Source organism: Macrobrachium nipponense, chromosome 15, assembly GCF_015104395.2.
Source record: "Macrobrachium nipponense isolate FS-2020 chromosome 15, ASM1510439v2, whole genome shotgun sequence".
Lineage (NCBI taxonomy): Eukaryota > Metazoa > Arthropoda > Malacostraca > Decapoda > Palaemonidae > Macrobrachium > Macrobrachium nipponense.
Genome location: NC_087208.1, coordinates 74,354,646 through 74,372,450, shown reverse-complemented (window position 1 = coordinate 74,372,450; position 17,805 = coordinate 74,354,646). Strand labels below are relative to the sequence as shown.

General features: G+C 40.1%; 1 protein-coding gene across 3 annotated transcripts in view; it reads left to right on the top strand.

Moving 5' to 3' along the window:
- The window catches only part of LOC135195058 (acid ceramidase-like), a 338,079-nt gene that overhangs the window by 294,974 nt on the left and 25,300 nt on the right, over positions 1-17,805 (top strand). Inside the window, exons 9-10 of one of the 3 annotated variants that reach the window (XM_064221411.1) lie at positions 6,019-6,152; positions 11,186-17,002. In XM_064221411.1, coding sequence (XP_064077481.1) covers positions 6,019-6,108 — 90 coding nt within the window. In that variant the 3' untranslated portion in view covers positions 6,109-6,152; positions 11,186-17,002. Of the gene's footprint in view, positions 1-6,018; positions 10,128-11,185; positions 17,003-17,805 lie in introns of those variants that run through there. The other 2 variants (XM_064221412.1, XM_064221413.1) reach the window with 2 other exon arrangements.

The window sequence follows — 17,805 nt, the reverse complement described above, 5'->3', positions numbered from 1 at the left end:
CAGGAGACATAGCCTTCATAATGCAAGAATAACTTGGGGTCTTTCGGAGTTGGATCATCTCCTCAAGGGACTCTTTCATATTTTGGAAGTCTTCAACTTCCTGGATTGGTCCCTTGGGGTGATGGCCAAGAAGGCCCATGCCTCGGAAGGACTCGATCCGGACGTACTCCTTTTGATCTTGTCGTGCATTGACAAGGCGGTACAGGACGGCTCAGGGGAAGTCTCTTCTTTATTTGGAGCCGGTCTCTTGAAGAAGAGATCTGTTTTTAGCGCTTTTCTGATGAAAGCAGTTTCTCATTCGCAAAGGGCAGCATTGTTATTTGCTCCCAGGTCTGACTCTCTGTTCCCGTTCGCTGACGGAGAAAGCAACACAGGATCTTCTCCTTCAATCGTCCAGGAAAAAGAGACCAGTGACGGTGGGAGAGAAGAAAGGTGTTAATACGCCTCTGCAGCCCTTTCGAGGAGGTCCTCCCTCTAGAGCTCCCTCTAAAAGGAAAGCGACTGAGAAGAGAGGTAGAGCTTCTTTCCGTCCCTTTAAAAGGGGAAAGTGAAGCTGCGTTACTCCAAACACCAGTAGGTGCCAGGCTCCGGGGGTTTGCGGAAGCCTGGACTCTCATCGATACAGACGCTTGGTCAATGTCTGTTCTACAGAAAGGATACCTCATTCCTTTCCTGGACAATCCTCCCCTGACGTCAACTCCGCGGGAATTGTCCGCCAATTACAAGGACCCTGTGTTGAAAGATACTCTTCAACGAATGGTGGATCAAATGTGGGACAAGAGAGCAATAGAGCTAGTGCTGGATCAAAGCTCCCCAGGGTTTTACAATCGCCTTTTCTTGGTTGCGAAAGCCTCGGGGGCTGGAGACCAGTTCTAGATGTCAGCGCTCTGAACAAGTTTGTTCAGAAACAGAAGTTCTCCATGGAGACTTCTGCATCAGTCCTTGCGGCTCTTCGCCAAGGGGATTGGATGGTGTCTCTGGATCTTCAAGATGCCTATTTTCACGTCCCGATTCATCCTTCGTCGAAGAAGTACCTCCGCTTCATGACGGGGGGAAGGATCTTCCAATTCAGAGCCTTGTGTTTCGGCCTTTCCACTGCTCCTCAGGTCTTCACGAGCCTGATGAAAAATGTGGCGAGATGGCTTCACCTGAAAGGTATCAGTATCTCTCTGTACCTGGACGACTGGCTCATCAGAGCAAAGTCAGAGAGACAGTGTTTGGAGGACCTTGCTTTGACACTAAACCTGATAAAGACCTTAGGATTGCTCGTGAACCTCGAGAAGTCCCAACTGATCCCCAGCCAGAAACTTGGTCTATCTGGGATTCGGATGGATTCTCGGGGTTTTCGAGTATTTCCTTCTCAAGAGAGACTAACGAGAGGCTTAGAGAAAGTCTCTCTCTTCTTAGGGAAAGAACGTACTTCGGCGAGGGAATGGTTGAGCCTATTAGGGATCCTTTCCTCGCTCGAACAGTTCTTTCCTCTAGGAAGACTTCATCTCCGTCCTCTTCAGTTCTTCCTCAGAAGATCGTGGAACATGAAGACAGGACTTCTTTCGGACAGTTTTCCATTCCGTTTGGATGAACGTCACTTAGAATGGTGGTTGCCCCCACTGAAGGAAAACAAGGGTACTTCCCTAGAGACTCAGAACCCGAACCTTGTATTGTTTTCCGACGCGTCGGAAAAAGGTTGGGGAGCAACGTTGGGGAAGAGAGAGGTGTCAGGCACCTGGAATTCTCTTCAAGTTTCCTGGCACATAAACTGCAAAGAGCTGTTTGCCATACACCTGGCCCTAAAGAGCTTCGAGTCTTTAGTGACGAACAAGATAGTCCAAGTGAATGCGGACAACACAACCGCCCTTGCCTACATTCGAAAGCAAGGAGGGACACATTCGTATGCCCTATACGAACTCGCAAGAGACCTTCTTTTGTGGACTTCCCAGAGGAACATCTCCCTTTTGACGAGGTTTGTTCAAGGAGTAAGGAACATGAGAGCAGACAGGCTGAGCAAGAGGAACCAGGTCCTTCACACCGAATGGACCCTCCACTCAGAAGTTTGTCGGAGTCTCTGGTCTCTTTGGGGGACTCCTCATGTCGACCTCTTTGCCACGTTCCTCTCAAAAAGACTGGAAGTCTTTTGCTCGGTAGTAGAAGACCCCAGAGCTCTAACAGTAGACGCCTTCCTTCTAGATTGGTCTCATGTAGACGTTTACGCATTTCCCCCATTCAAGATTCTGGGGCAAGTGCTCAAGAAGTTTGTGACATCAAAGGGGACGAAAATGACCCTAATAGCCCCCTTTTGGCCAGCTCAAGAGTGGTTCACAGAGGTGCTGGAGTGGATGGTAGACTTCCCAAGATCCCTCCCACAAAGGATGGATCTTCTCAGACAACCACACTTCGAGAGGTTTCATCAAAACCTCCCCGCTCTCGCTCTGACTGCCTTTCGACTATCGAAAGACTTGTCAGAGTGAGAGGCTTTTCTCGCAAGGCGGCAAGCTCGATCGCTAGAGCCCGGAGAACTTCCACTATCCGAGTTTACCAGTCTAAGTGGGAAGTATTTAGAAGGTGGTGCAAGTCGAAGAAGTTGTCCTCCTCCAGTACCTCTGTAACAGAAATCGCTGATTTTCTGTTATATTTGAGAGAGGAATCTCGTCTCTCCGTAGCCACTATAAAGGTCTATAGGAGTATGCTTTCGGCCGTCTTTAGAAATAGAGGCCTAGATCTAGCAAATAATAGAGATCTACACGATCTGATTAGGTCGTTTGAGACCATTAAGTCTAAGATTACATCTCCCCCTAACTGGAATCTCGACATGGTCCTGAAGTTCTTGTCCTCGGGAAGATTTGAACCTCTGCATTTGGCCTCATTTCGTGACCTAACGAGAAAATGTTTGTTACTTTTGTCACTGGCGACGGCTAAGAGAGTTAGAGAACTGCACGCCCTTAGTGATAAAGTGGGATTCAAACTAGATTCAGCCATCTGTTCATTCAAAGATTTATTTTTGGCGAAGAATGAAAATCCTTCGAATCCCTGGCCGAGAACTTCGAAGTTAAAGGCTTATCGGGTCTCGTCGGCAGGGAAACTGAGAGGTCTCTTTCTGACCCAGATAAGGGCTCTAAAGTTTTATATGCAGAGAAAGAAACAGTTGGGAGGTTCTAGACAAGGTCTCTGGTGCTCGGTGAAGGATCCTTCAAGACCTATGTCCAAAAATGCTTTAGCCTTTTTTGTTAGGAACGTCATTACCGACGCTCATAAGGCTTGCAGGGATGACTCTTTGAAACTCCTGAGAGTGAGAGCTCATGAGGTGAGAGCAGTAGCTACGTCTCTCTCTTTTCAGAGAAATATGTCACTAAAGAATATCTTGGAAGCGACATAATTGGAAGGTGTAATTCAGTGTTTGCTTCTCACTATTTTAAAGGACGTTCGTGTGACCTACGAAAAATGTTTTTCTTTAGGTCCTTTCGTGTCTGCGGGCACAATCCTGGGTACAGAAGCTAACACCAATCCTTTAAATGATGCATAAGTCTAATAGATATGTTCTAGACTTTCTGCTGAGCAGGTGCAGGTACCGCACAGGCGGCCAGTCACTTTAGTTCAGTAAGGAACTCTTGTGATATCTTTTATTAGATGAGTATCATAAATTTTTTTTTAGAAATGAATGTGTGCGTGTGCAATTTGGATTAGAGTTATGGTTGTTGTGAATAGTTTGGGGATAACTCGGAGCAATTTTTAGTACTAACATGGTGGTTTGGATCAGGTGGTCGGGATTGGTTGTGTGCTCCTTCATAAGGTGTGTTGTCATATAAGTGGATCAGCACCCATTGACAAAGTCCTTTCAGGCTCTGCCGAGTAAGTGGATAAGACCCCTTCGGCAGACCCACAAGAACTCTTGGCCATAGATCACATATCTCGCTAAAGTTTCTTGAGGTGATGCAGACTCCTGGGCTACAGCCACAAAGTCTACCACCTATCAGGTAGGAACCAAGGTTTTTTTTTTATACCTACAACATATGTTGTTTTCCTGTCTATTCCAGAAGTAGCTGTCTCTTACCCTCCACCGAAGGGTGCCAATCAGCTATGTATATATCTGACAGGTAAGTTGATTGTATGAAAATGATATTGTTATGATACAATAAAGTTTCATACATACTTACCTGGCAGATATATACGATTAGGGCCCACCCAGCCTCCCCGCAAGGAGACAAGTGGAAGAGAAAAAATATGATAGAAAACGGGAATGGTTCCTAGTCCTGCCACCCAGGGCAGGCCGGTAGATCACCTGACCTACCTGTAGCGAGTGGCGCGAAATTTGAATTTCTGTCGGGGACGACGGAGTCTTAGCTATGTATATATCTGCCAGGTAAGTATGTATGAAACTTTATTGTATCATAACAATATCATTTTTAAATTTCCATAGTACATTATCATCACAGCCAGCTTCAACAGGTGGAGTAAGATACACATGCTCAAACTGTTCACTCTGTAGGAATGCAGCCTTAATATCAATTGAATTAACTGCCCATCTTTTGGAAGACAATATAACAACAAAGGACCTCAACATTTCCTTGCTAACAGTGGGAGAATCTGACTTGATTTCTTCTTTTTCCTCAGAACCTCTGGGAACTAGCCATGCTTTAATTTTCTTTTTCCCATCACTGTTTTCCTTTGTTGTTTCACTTCTGTTTGCTATGCTTCCTCTTCCTTTACCTCTAAATCTTCCCTGTCCTCTTCCACGTGTAATGACATTTACCACCTCCATGCTAAATACTGTTTCAGATTTGATCACCACAGCAGGGGTCTCACTGTCACTCTTGTTTGACAGGCACCCAATGATAACACTTCCTGGCGACTACCAAAAAATTTCCTAAGGGCTTGCTGCATGGAATCAAACATTTTATCTGTTTCACTAAAGGACACTGCTGTCAACACTATTTGTTTATCTTTAACCTTGAGCCCTGTACTGTCTAGGAACTTAAATGCTAAAATACATTTTGGTATACATACGTTGTACCTCTCCAGAACTGTAATTCTCTTCACAAATTCCAAAATGTACTCCTCCATTGTATGTTCTTTCTCCTTTTTGTAGCTGTCAAACCTTGTCCATGCCTCATATGCTGCTGACATCTCGTCCTTCTTGTACCACTTGTCCAAGTGTTTTAGCAAAACTTTCATTCCATCTTCAACTAACAACTTATCAACATCCACTTCCTCAAAAATCTTGCTCCTTACCGCATTTCCTTCTGGGAATGACAGGGCAACAACCCCAGCTTGTTTCTTTCTCTCAATGCTAGTGACAAGCTGCCATGATTTCAGCTCTTATTTCCAGTGGTCATAGCCCTTATCAGCACCGAAAACTGGCAACACCAGCCTACCGCCACATTCACTGACGCTACTCATGTTTGTGACGTCTTTCCTTCTAAACTAGTACTCGTTATCCTCTTCTTTCCTGCCACAACCACGCTCTGCCATGAATTGTTGATTGTGTAGACCAGTGTGGCAGGATAAATCAAAGGCAGACATAAAAATCTTACTAGATCCAACCTGACAAGTGCCTACATCATTTTGATTTGCTTCCCCTTCCTGCTCACAAGATAACATAAACAAATCTCACAAACAAATGAAGAGGGCAAAGCGCAACATCGTACACAAACATTCTCAACAGAGTTAACATATTGCACATTAAAAATACATGCTTAATACACTATTTACAGTGCATACATAATAGTAAATTAAATAATTTCACAAAACTAAGTTATAGAATGTACAGTATCATTGAATATTAAATTAGAATTAATTATACAAAAAAAGAGAAGCAGCCACAGGATGTAATAAGCCATATTATGACTCAATAAAGTCCCCCATCAGTGGATCCATTGTACAACTTTTGTGAAACATCTAATGACAGTTTCAGCAAATTCCACACAAAAGTTAGTTTTAAAGGCCTCACAAACTTTTAAAATTTATTATATTGCTGGGTAAATACTGCATAATTGTTTATTAACTAAATATCTTTGATTTCAGGAAACCATCTACACCACTTTGATGTCAGCCAAAAGTGGCGAGTTCAGTAGTTGGCTACGATATTGCCCTGACCCTTGTTGGCCTTGGTAAATTGCTTTTATGGTTTCTATAGTACTTCATATGGTTCATCATAGGTGAGGCCACTCATTATGTTTATTTACAATTTATATTTTTTTTCATAATTTACCATTTTCCCTATTTCCGTGATTTTAAACTTGCACCACCACATCCTCTTAACTAATTAACACATATCTGTGAGTCAGATGTGATGTAGTGTGGGTTCCTTTCAAGATAGGGAGATTGATATCTGTGATTTTATTGTGATTTTATTATACAGAAGTGAGAATATAATTTTTTTATTACAGTGGAACTGTAATGCTATTTGTAAGGTACTCTTTAGATATCATCAAAAGATGTTAACCCTTTGAGAATTTGGGGATGGTTCAGAATCTGTCTGCACCAGAACACTCACCCTTCACTAACTTAGCAAAAAAGCTTCGCTATAATATTTTTTAATTGCTCTGTAAAATGATATTACCTGGCACATTGATTAAGGTTTCATTTTAAAGCCAAGTGTTGACCTTTATTAGGATATACAATTAAAAATGTCAAAAATCCAAAATACATCATTATCCGGAGTAAAAGTTAGCCCCGATTAGATGTCTGTTGCTTTACTAAAGACATATTCATGATAAATCATAGAGATATCCAATTTCTGTTTAACACAGTGTAGAAGTGTGATATATTGGCTTTACATTGATATGAAATTCATTATTATTTGAGTCACATATATCACAAAACTCATTCATACAATTTATGGCAAATTTATGAAAAAAATCTTCCAATGAGATTATGACTAAAGTAATCAGAATCAGTTTATAAAATGGATGAAAACTATATTTATCATCAGAATCTCAAAGGGTTAATTAGATACTCTATACTCTAATGCTAATTTTTATATTTTTTTGCTGTTAGTACCTTTATACATCTTAAAAGGTTGTAAGAGAAATAAGGTTTTTAGAAATGATTTTTATAGTATGCAGTAGTGGTATACAATCCTGTATCCGAAATCCTCGGGGCCAGATGTGTTTTGGTTTTGAGAATTTTGTGGATTGTGGAACTGTGGGGTCAGGAGCATAATCAGACATCACTATTGCAGCAAAAACATTTTATTCCTTTTTTATTCATTATAGTTTATTATTTATGTTAATAATATATGTATTGTTAAATGAATGTGAGATAATTGAGATCATCAATAATTCAACTTGTGAATTTTAACTATAAGGTAGACTGTAAAATACATTTCATCATATTGATCCTGGAGATGGTTGTTCTCTATTGTTACTAAAGTTATCATCAGTTTGCAGTAATACATTTGAGGATGGTTTGGGAACAGGATTTGCAAGTGGTGACAGACTGTGTGGGATTTTTCATACCACTTTAATTTAGAATTGGTAAATTCTTGTTTTCATGAAGAAATAATTATTTCAAGCAAATTATTGAGTAATTTTTGCCATCACCAGTGAAATAATTGCGATCATGGCAACATTCAAACTTAGTGCCATACACACAATTTGTGATCAAAATATCTTTATAAAGATATTTTGATCACAAAGTTTGAACATTGCCATGATTGTAATTATTTGACTGGTGATGGCAAAAGTTACTCAATAATTTGCTTGAAATAATTATTTCTTCATGGAAACAAGAATTTATCAACTCTAAACTAAAGTGGTATGAAAAATCTCACACAGTCTGTCGTAGTGATGCGTCACCACTTGCAAATCTTGTTCCCGAACCGTCCTCAAATGTATTACTGCAAAATAAATCCAGCAATGTTGCTCTTTTGCTGTTTCCTGAAATGCTTCAATCTCAAAGACTGAAATAAGACCTGTTTTTATTCAGTAATACTTGTAGGATTAGTGGTAAAAGTTAGAAGGAAATAAACCTTCAGTCATTAGATATAAATTCATTACTTTATAGAGTGGGGCCTTATGATGTCGGTGCTCCCCATAAATGCAAATTGTAGGTAATATATAAATCAAGAGATAGCACAGTTCTGCTCATTTGATTATATTGAAAATGTCTTGGCATATTTCTTATGTGACAAAATAGTTTCAGTGCAAAATTCAGTCCTATAACTGTAACAGTTTGATAGTTATTGCAGAATATGCATAATTTTTTTTTTTTTTCTCAAAACTTAGTTTTTCAAAAATAAATTCTGTAACCAGGACTGCCTGTAAAGGAAATCTCATTTCCTTTGTTTTTTTTTTCTCTCTCTCTCTAAACTCCCTTTCTAATTACCCCACCTTACTCTGGAATTGGACCTTGACTTCGGGTCCATGGTCTCTCATTCACTACCTCTTCTTCACTAACTTCTATCTTAATCACACTAGACTTACGTAGCCTTGGTTCCAAACTACTCACACCAAGTTCACTTAAACCTTGGAGACTTACTTCAGCTTCAACTTCAACTCCTGACATAGCTGCTATCATCTCTTCCATATACTCTCATTTATTTCTGCCATGCTTCACCTCAAGCTAATAAAAAATGTCTCCACTTTCACTCTCCAGTACTAACTCTTTCTCACTCACATTCACTCTTTCCGCACTTTCAGTCAAAGGGAATATGCGCACACTATGCATAACGTCTTCTTCACAACTTGGCATTGCTTCCAATTCACCCAACTCTTGTGTATCCTCGTACACATTCCTTGTACTCACTAAGTTCACTCCTTCCAATCCCACTCATATTCTTCAAAGTCAATTACACCCTCATTCTCACTACTGCCAAACAACATCGCAAGGGTATTTGCACTTCTCACGCCTACTGGCTTCTCAAACCCCTCAAAATCAAATAATCCATCTCATGTACTCTCAGAAAACAACTCTGTAAACATACTCTTACTCTTCCTACTTCTCTTTTTAGGTTTTCTCTCATGTTCCACTAACACTAATTGTTTATCTCCCCAATTTATGTCTTCTTCTATTTCTTCACATCACTTTTCTTTCACTTTCCTTTTCCTTTGCCCCCCTAAATAACTTCCTAATGGGATGCTCTATTATGTATTTTGGTGGTTCTTTCCATCTTCTCTTCTCAACTGATTATGATGTGCTCTATTACCCATTATATTTCCTTCTTCATTCTTTTGCCTTTTAGCATAACTCAATCCATTGGACCTAACTGTTTACAGTACATAATGACCTTCTTACTTCTCATGCATCTTACTCACTATCAATCTTCCCTTCTCAACCACTTCCCTCAACACTTTATCACTTACTTGGAAACTCTCAAACCTTTTATTTGCCTGTCTCCACACATCCTGCTTGTCTTCATTCAAATCCAACCTCACTCTCACATACCTCTCGTTATTCAATACATACTCACTTGGTGGTATGCCAATGCTTTTATTTTATACTGACTCATTATATATTACTACCACTCTGCCTAACAACAAGTCCCATTCATTTTTTATCTCAGTGAACAGTTGTAACATCTCGCTCAGTCCTTATGGTTCGTTCCGCCAACCCATTCCCACTCGGCATATATGGAGTTGTTACTACATACATGCTCGATACCCCAGTCTTCAACATTCGCTCGAAAGATCTACCAACAAACTCCTACCCATTATCACTCAACATTCTTAGTGGCTTCCTCACATGCAGGTAACAAGACCATCAATCATTTCCCACTAACTTCAAATGGTACTTTCATACTCAACTTCAAAACAGGTAGGCTAGCATACACACTCTAATACTTTCCCTTCTGACATTCTTCGCACGTAACTGCCACATCCGTACAAATTTTCCTCAAATATGGGAGAAACAGACCACTTTCATACACTCAGTGAACTTAAATTTCCCCATGTGTCCATATTTCTCATGGACTAACATGCACATCCCCACTGCTCCGCTCATCGAGAACACTGGACCATGCATCAACTCTCCCATCTTCTCTCTTGAAAAATACACTATGCCTTCACACAACACAAATATCTCAGCAAACCTTATCCATTTACTCAACAACAAACCCATCTTCTCCCAGGTACTCCCTCACTAATACACCTCCCCAGCTCACTCACCACAAAACAATTCTACTGCATCTTCTCAATGTCCTTATGTCAGCATTCATTCTCATTCTAGTCCAACTCCACTATGTCCTCCTCCTCACTCAAACTTTTACTAATCACTCCCACAAACCTGGCCATGCTTACTGCCTCACTTTGAATTCTTATTACAATCTCATCTTTCAACAGGAATCCTTTCCCAACATCCACCACCAATCATCCTAGAAAAATCCATCCCAAACAGGGAACAACATTTCCCAGTACCACAAAACATGCTTCCACCTGAATCTCTCCCAACTTTACCTCCAACCTCACTTCTTCCTATCCAGCTGACTTCCTACTCTACATTCACTGCTCTCCTTTTAATGTTCCAATTCAATCTCTCCACATCTCTAATCACAAGTGCGTTTACCAATGATATTTGTGATTCTGTGTCAACCAGACAACAGTAAAGTACTGTCCTCCACTGACATCAACTCCCACAATCATTGCATTTCCCCTCTGGTATGTGCACTGACACTTATCCCTTCTGCCAACCAAACATCCTTCACTTACATCCTTACCACTGTCTTCCACTTCCAACAGCTCCGATCTTCTATCTTCAACATTTTCCTCTTTTTCATACTTCCACTTATAGCTCTCTTTGTCTACAACCCAGTTATAGTGTACCCCACTTCAAAACTGCAAATGCAACTAACGCCCACTCTCTTTTACTCCCTCATGTTGATACACTATAGGTTTCTCACCCCCGTGTTATGACACGATCAACTTAAACTTCTTACCTTATGCCAACAAAACCTCCTGAAATGGGGTTACTCCAGAACACATCATAGCTCTCGAACTCTTCCAATACTGCTCCACGTTTGGCATTCCCAAACATCCAGGCCTTTTGCAAACTTCCTCAATTACCTCAGCCCTCAGTTCATTCACACTTCAAGGCACCAGCACCTTCAAACCTTCATCTACTAAATCATTCAATTCATACCACACACCTTCAAACATTGAGTCACCAGCTCCTCTACTGTCACATGCTACTACCAATTCTCTTGTCAAATACTCTGGTCTTATGTCTCTTATGTTCTCTTCCTTTCCTTCCCCAGGTAGTCTAGACATCATGTCTGCAACAACTTTCATCTTACCTGGGATGTACTCCACAACAAAATCAAAAGCACTCAAATCCTCTACTGTTCATGCAACCCTAGCATCCACTCCTTTCATTCTCTGCAGGTACACTAGAGTTTGGTGGTCTGTACGTGCCACAAACCTCACTCCATAGAGAAACGGTCGTAAAGATTTCACAAGAATCGCAATGCAGCCAATTCTCTCTCAACAGTCGAGTACTTTCGCTTTACTGAACAAAATGACTTACATACATATGCCAGCTCTCAATCTCTTTCATTTGCATTCACCACTTGTTTCTGTATCAAACATCCCCCCATCGACACTCCACTCGCATCCGTACACACTTTTAACTTACTGGCATTTACATTATAGTCAGGGTAAGCCAACTCTGCATCCTTCACCATTTTCTCTTTCAATTTCTCAAATTCTTTCATCATCCTCTCATCCCACCTCACAACTGTACTCTTTGTACAGCCTGTCCATTCTGACAACGGCTTTGCAATATCCTAGCAATTTTCCACAAAGTTTCTTCCAAACTCAATCAACCCCAAAAATCCTGGCAACTCTGTCACAGTCCTAGGTCAGGGAAAATTTCTCACTTTTTCTACAAACTTTTCAAACACCAGACTCACTTATGACCCAAAAACTCCACCTCATATATGAACCACTCACACTTACTTAGTTTGACTTTCAACTCCCACCTCCTCTAACTTATTCAACACCCCTTGCACCAATCTCTTGTGCTCTTCCACAGTCATGCTCACTACCAAAATGTTATCAAGAAACACCAGCCCAAAACTAAGATTGCAGAACTGATACTGTTTTTTAGTAGTCAAGGAAGCAATTATAGGTCTACAATCTTCTGCCACTGACATCTGATAATATCCTCTTACCAGATCCATCTTACTGAACACTTTCATCCCATGCATACTTTTGTACACAGAGTCAGACACCACACACACACATAGGAAATCTTTCACTGTCACTTCATTTACTCTTCGATAATCAATACACATTTGGAGTCTCCCATCAGGCTTCCTTACTGGCACAATTGGACTTATTCCAAGCGCTCTTACGGGTTCAGTCACTCTTATCCTTTCTACTCTTTACACTGCTCTCTAATCTCTCTTGTTACCTGAGCTGGAAAATGTCAGGGGTCTGATAAATCGGTGTATCATCAGTCAGTCGAATACGGAATTCTGACAACCTAGCTGTCCCAAAGTCCTCATCACCTTAATTCAAGACACCCTTTCTTTCCCACAACAACTTGTACATCTACTTTTTCTCTCTTTCACTCAACTTCTTGTTCAATCTCACCTTTTCCTAAGCTTTTCTTTATTCCACTCTTCTGACTTGCCTCCTTCAGCCATCACATCATACCCTTTAACATGCTCACCATTACTCAAAGTGACTACTCTTCTTAAGCTTCCCAGTCAATCACCAAGATGTATGCCTCTCCATCTTTTCTTTTTCACATATCACACCTGTACACACACCTTTGGATCTTTTACATCCACAATTCCATCAAACACCTCACAACACACAGGGCTACCATCCAACATGAAAATTTCACCCAGACTCTGCATTGACTCCAACATTGGTTCTCCACCCTACTTTCACACTCCACACACTCCCCAAATCTCTTGGCAATTGGATGTCCTCCATCACATACACTTCTACTCCAGAAACCAACTTCAAACTTGCTTGTCCATCCTCCTCTACATTACAACTTCACACTCATTTCTTTCTCCATTCTTATTTCTATCATGTCTTGTTCTGGGTAAACCTTTACCCTGTTTTTCTTCAAAATTACATATCCCAGCAACGTATTGTACTTCTCATTCACTCTGTCCACAATGTAAAAATCATTCTCCTCCAGCCGTATTCCTGCAACTGCAACTGACTCAACAAAACTTCACTTCCAATTCTCCAATCCCTGTTACATATCCAGCACATTCCTGACTCTGGCCTACATTTTCTTTTATTTTCTCATGTGCATCTCTGAAAACCACGTTTCCACTACAACCATTATCATTCAGTGCTTTCAATAACACTCCACCACATTCTACTCTTAACACACAAACAATGATCTACTTGTTTCCCAAAACAGATATTCCCACTTACAAACCCTTTTCTCACATGCAACACAACTATCCCTTCTATACCAGAGAGCTCACCATGGTAAACCCCCTCAGCAATTAGCTTCCCTGGAGTTGTGGTTTGCTACGGCAGACTTCTTTCACGTGACTCTCCATTCCACATCCTTCACACTTTCTCATTGGGTTCTTAAATATCTTTCCACAGCCAAAACACTTTCCCTTGCAGGCAATGCACCATTATATGCCCTCTCTTCCCACAGCCTTAACACTCGCCATTGGCTCATCTACAGTCCGCCTATACATTCACAGTTCTTTTACACCTGAAACACACTTTAGTATTACTGCTCACTCCTGTCTGTCTTTCCCACACATTCCCATTTGCTCTACTCACACTTCCACTCCTAAACCTCTCTTGGCTTCTGCTCCAGCTCCTTTTTCCATTATTCCCCACATTCACTTGCACATTCTTTCTTCCTCTTTCCTCCCAGTCTCTCCTACACGCCTCCAACAAGGCTTCCATCACACTCAGTCCCTCACTTGCCACAACCTCCTTCCATTCACCACTTGAGATGCAACATGTATCACCTTTGGTTCGTCCTCATATATTCTCAGATCTCTAAAGCATCCTCCCAACTTAAGCTCTTTTCCAACTACCACTTCCAATCTTTCTGCTTTTCATTGAGGATTACCTTAATTTTCTCAGGGATGGTGACTAAGAACTTTCTCATGAGATGTTTGTTTTCTTCAATTCCTTTCTCTCTATATTTCCTTCTGGCCAATGAATCTAGCCCCAGCCTTCATTTTCACCTCCTCAAATCCATCATCCTTCTTTTAGACCACACTCCCTTTCGTTCTTTTTACCTGCCCAATCACTTGCTTTTACTGACTCATACCCTGATTCACCCTTACACATACTTTTATAGCACATCTTCAACTGCCCATCCGAGAACTCTCCCAGCTGCTTCATCCACACGGTATCATTCTCTGTGTACTTTTGTCTACAATACTTCTCTTAAATGTCAGAAAACTCGTGTATGTCTCTTCCCTGTCTTCTACTACTACTACTACTACTACTACTACTACTACTACTACTACTACTACTACTACTACTACTACTACTACTACTTCTTCTTCTTTCACTCCTCCTATCATCCTCAACTTCCAAGTCCAAACTATCCCTCAAAATCCAGAAACCCGATTCCTCTTTCCTCGCTCCTCTCCCATTTTGTGTTTTCTTCTTTCCTCATTTTTTCTTGCTACTGTCCTTATCACTTTCATATGCCTCACTCATACCTGTCTTTATCATTGGCATCCCCCCTTACTCTTACTTAACAACTTCCCCTTTCTTAGGGGTTTTCTCCTTTGCATCTTTTGCCTCAGCATCCTCAACTCCCTTCCTAACACTTGGCTTAGTTTTAGCCATTACAGCCACTTTCTTTGCCATCTCACACATTTTCTTGTCCTTTGCCTCCATTCTTGCAGCTAATCTACTTTCCCTTTCCTGGGCTTTACCCAACTGGTCTTGTATATTAATCACCATGCACATCAGCCTGTCTAACATCTTTTTTTAAAATCTTTCTCCCCTTTACCTTCCAAACCTGCTCCCTCTACCATCATCTCCAATTGTGTACCCCACTCTAACTTAACTATCAAAAGGTCTCATGTTGGGCGCCAAAAAAATGTGGGGGTCCTTCTTTACACAAATGAAGTGGGATAGTGGGAATAAATTTCAAGGTTCTCAAATGAAAATCTAATTTTCCTTAACCTAATTTATTACCTTAATATTACAGTATGCAACTTACTCAACTTTATCCCTAGCTCATCAGACCTATCCTCCTATCTCTGTATGTACCTAACGTAGCATAACTTAAAATTGCTTAATATTACCTAAATATTACCCTAACCACTTAAGAATCTAAACTTATTTCCTTAACTTAAATATTGCAACGACTATCTAATTTCCTTAACTTTAATATTGCAATGACCATCTAAGAATCTCAGTCTGATATTGGTCTTAATCCTTCACTTTCCCCCACATAGAATGAAAATTCTTCCAATGTTTGGAAGATAGGTTTGTCACGTCCACTTAGGATTGTCCAGCAAAGATTAATTGAGAACCTACGGTCCTTACTCCTGTACTTTAAATCAAATTCGATAAACAACTTCACTGTTGAACCGGTTTACACACTTGTCATCTTTCCTCAAGTACTGTACCAAGTCCTCTCCCTTTCTAGACAGTGTTCTTTGTAACTTGATTCCATCACTGTATCCAAGAGAGGTGGGCATCTAAGTTAAGGGGCAAAATGCTCACTCATCCCCATCTACCAAACTCCAATAAAAAAGGAAACCAAACATTAGTTAAACAATCCCTCACCCACAAGAACATAAAAATGAAAAATATTAATTAAATCCCAAAAAATAGTTTCAAAATTGCCTAAGCTAATAAAAAAATTATGTAGATATTTAATTAGTACACACCCAATTTTGTCATACTACCACAGGATTTCATAAGAAAAATAATTTGAGTAGAAGCTTACGCCCAAATAACGCAGGTCATCTGTTATTATGCCAAACCACCAACTGTATGAACTGATGTTATCCTCACAATAAAATTTGCTAGGTTTTTATAGCTTTTCAGTTATTAGAATTCGGGTAAAGGATTGTGTACATGTGTACATTTTAGATTTATATTTATTGTTATTTAATAAGAAATTACAGGGATTTTTCATCGGGCGACACAGGTCTTCCCCCAGAAATTGATTTTTCCTACGTCAAAATCCCTTTTTTTTTTAATTAAGGGGTGACTAGCTACTTTTTGGTATAAAAAATCTAAATTTAAAAAGCTGCTAAAATTCTTCCTAAAGCATTCAAGAATCCATCACAACATACAGAAAACACTGTAGATCAGTTTGTGGGCTGTTTGTCAGCACCGAGGGTGTAAGGTGCAACCAGCCTTTACTGTAGCAAAAACTGTCCCTATTTACTCAACCATAACATAGTCATTTTACCCCATAAAAGTAAGTGATCACAGTATGGAATCAGTTTGGTTGAGAGCTATGGTTGTTGTGGTACCGATTGTAAGCATACATACAGGAGCTACTCAGTAAATGAGACTTCAGTTGCTCTCAGAAAGAGAAAGGGAAAGCATATTGCTCCTAGATTTGCGCCATGCACAGCCCTGTTGAGTCCCTTTAAATTTTTTGGGCAAATACTGTAATAAAAGTTATTTTCTAGTATGCCTTCTATTTTGTTGAAACTTTGGTATTGCTTTGGCAGTTTAATGGTCACATTTGGATATTTCCAAATACTATAAAACTAATATAAATAGCAAATACTACTGTATAACGTCATGACATCATAACTCTTGACAATTGTACTCATACATACAAGCAACCCATAATTTGCAAAGATTTTATTTTTACACCAAAGTAGTTAGTCGCCCTATAATGTAATTATTGTATGTATAGTATTTCCAAATTCTTGAAGTGTTTATGACTTACATATATTAAAGTTAATGAATTGTACAGATTACTGAAAAGGTCAGATTCTACTTTATAAAGGTGACTGTTAGCTACCATATATATCTTTTTCATGAGCTCTCATACTTGTGGAAGCCACAACTTATGCTGTGTATACTAGTACATTCATAAAGATGATGATGGACATTTTTACAAAATAATAAAAGTATGCTTGAAATTAATGTTTTGAACCAACCTAAATGTTGCTACAAGTATTTATTTCGCAAATACTTTTAATACGACCCTCTGGTTTTAAAAGCATTGTATTGCTCAACAAGCACAGAGCTTTGGAGAGTGTTTGGACCACCCAGACAGTAAGTAGACAAAGCACCATCCACAGCTAAGCCCAAGGAATTCTCTCTCTCTCTCTCTCTCTCTGTCTCTCTCTCTTTCAAAGACCCTCTATTGTGCCCATTTCCTGCCGATTGGGTGAGATTTGCTCGGTTTCTTAGGTCCAACAGACGTCAAAGAATTCGAAATGACCTGGGAAGAGGCTAAAACTAGTGACAGTCAGGTCAGGGAGAGAGGTCAGTCGGTAACCAACCATGGTTGAGATTGGTCAAGCAGCTGTGAACCAGTCTCATCCATTTATCACAGGCTCTCCATCCCATATGACCAGTAGCCTAGCTGTTGCATTACCCGTACTGAATCCAAGTCAGTTGTAACTCTCCAAGAGTATACATTCAAGATAGTTATCTCAGGAATCCAGAAATGTGTATGTGTTAAGCTGTGTCACCCCTGCATCCATGGTGCCCTTCTTTTCATCCAGCTTCAATGATTGAAAATTCCTGAAGATATAATTCACAAGAGTTTATTTTATGTCTGTCTCATATTTTCTTTTAGGATACGTATTTCTTAGAGCATTATTTTAGTCAGTGGCATCGTTGCATTATCATTTAACGTGAAAAAGTGCCACGGAGCCTGTGCCTATAACTCCCTTATGTTATTCTTTTGATTTGATTTAATTATAGTCATTTAATG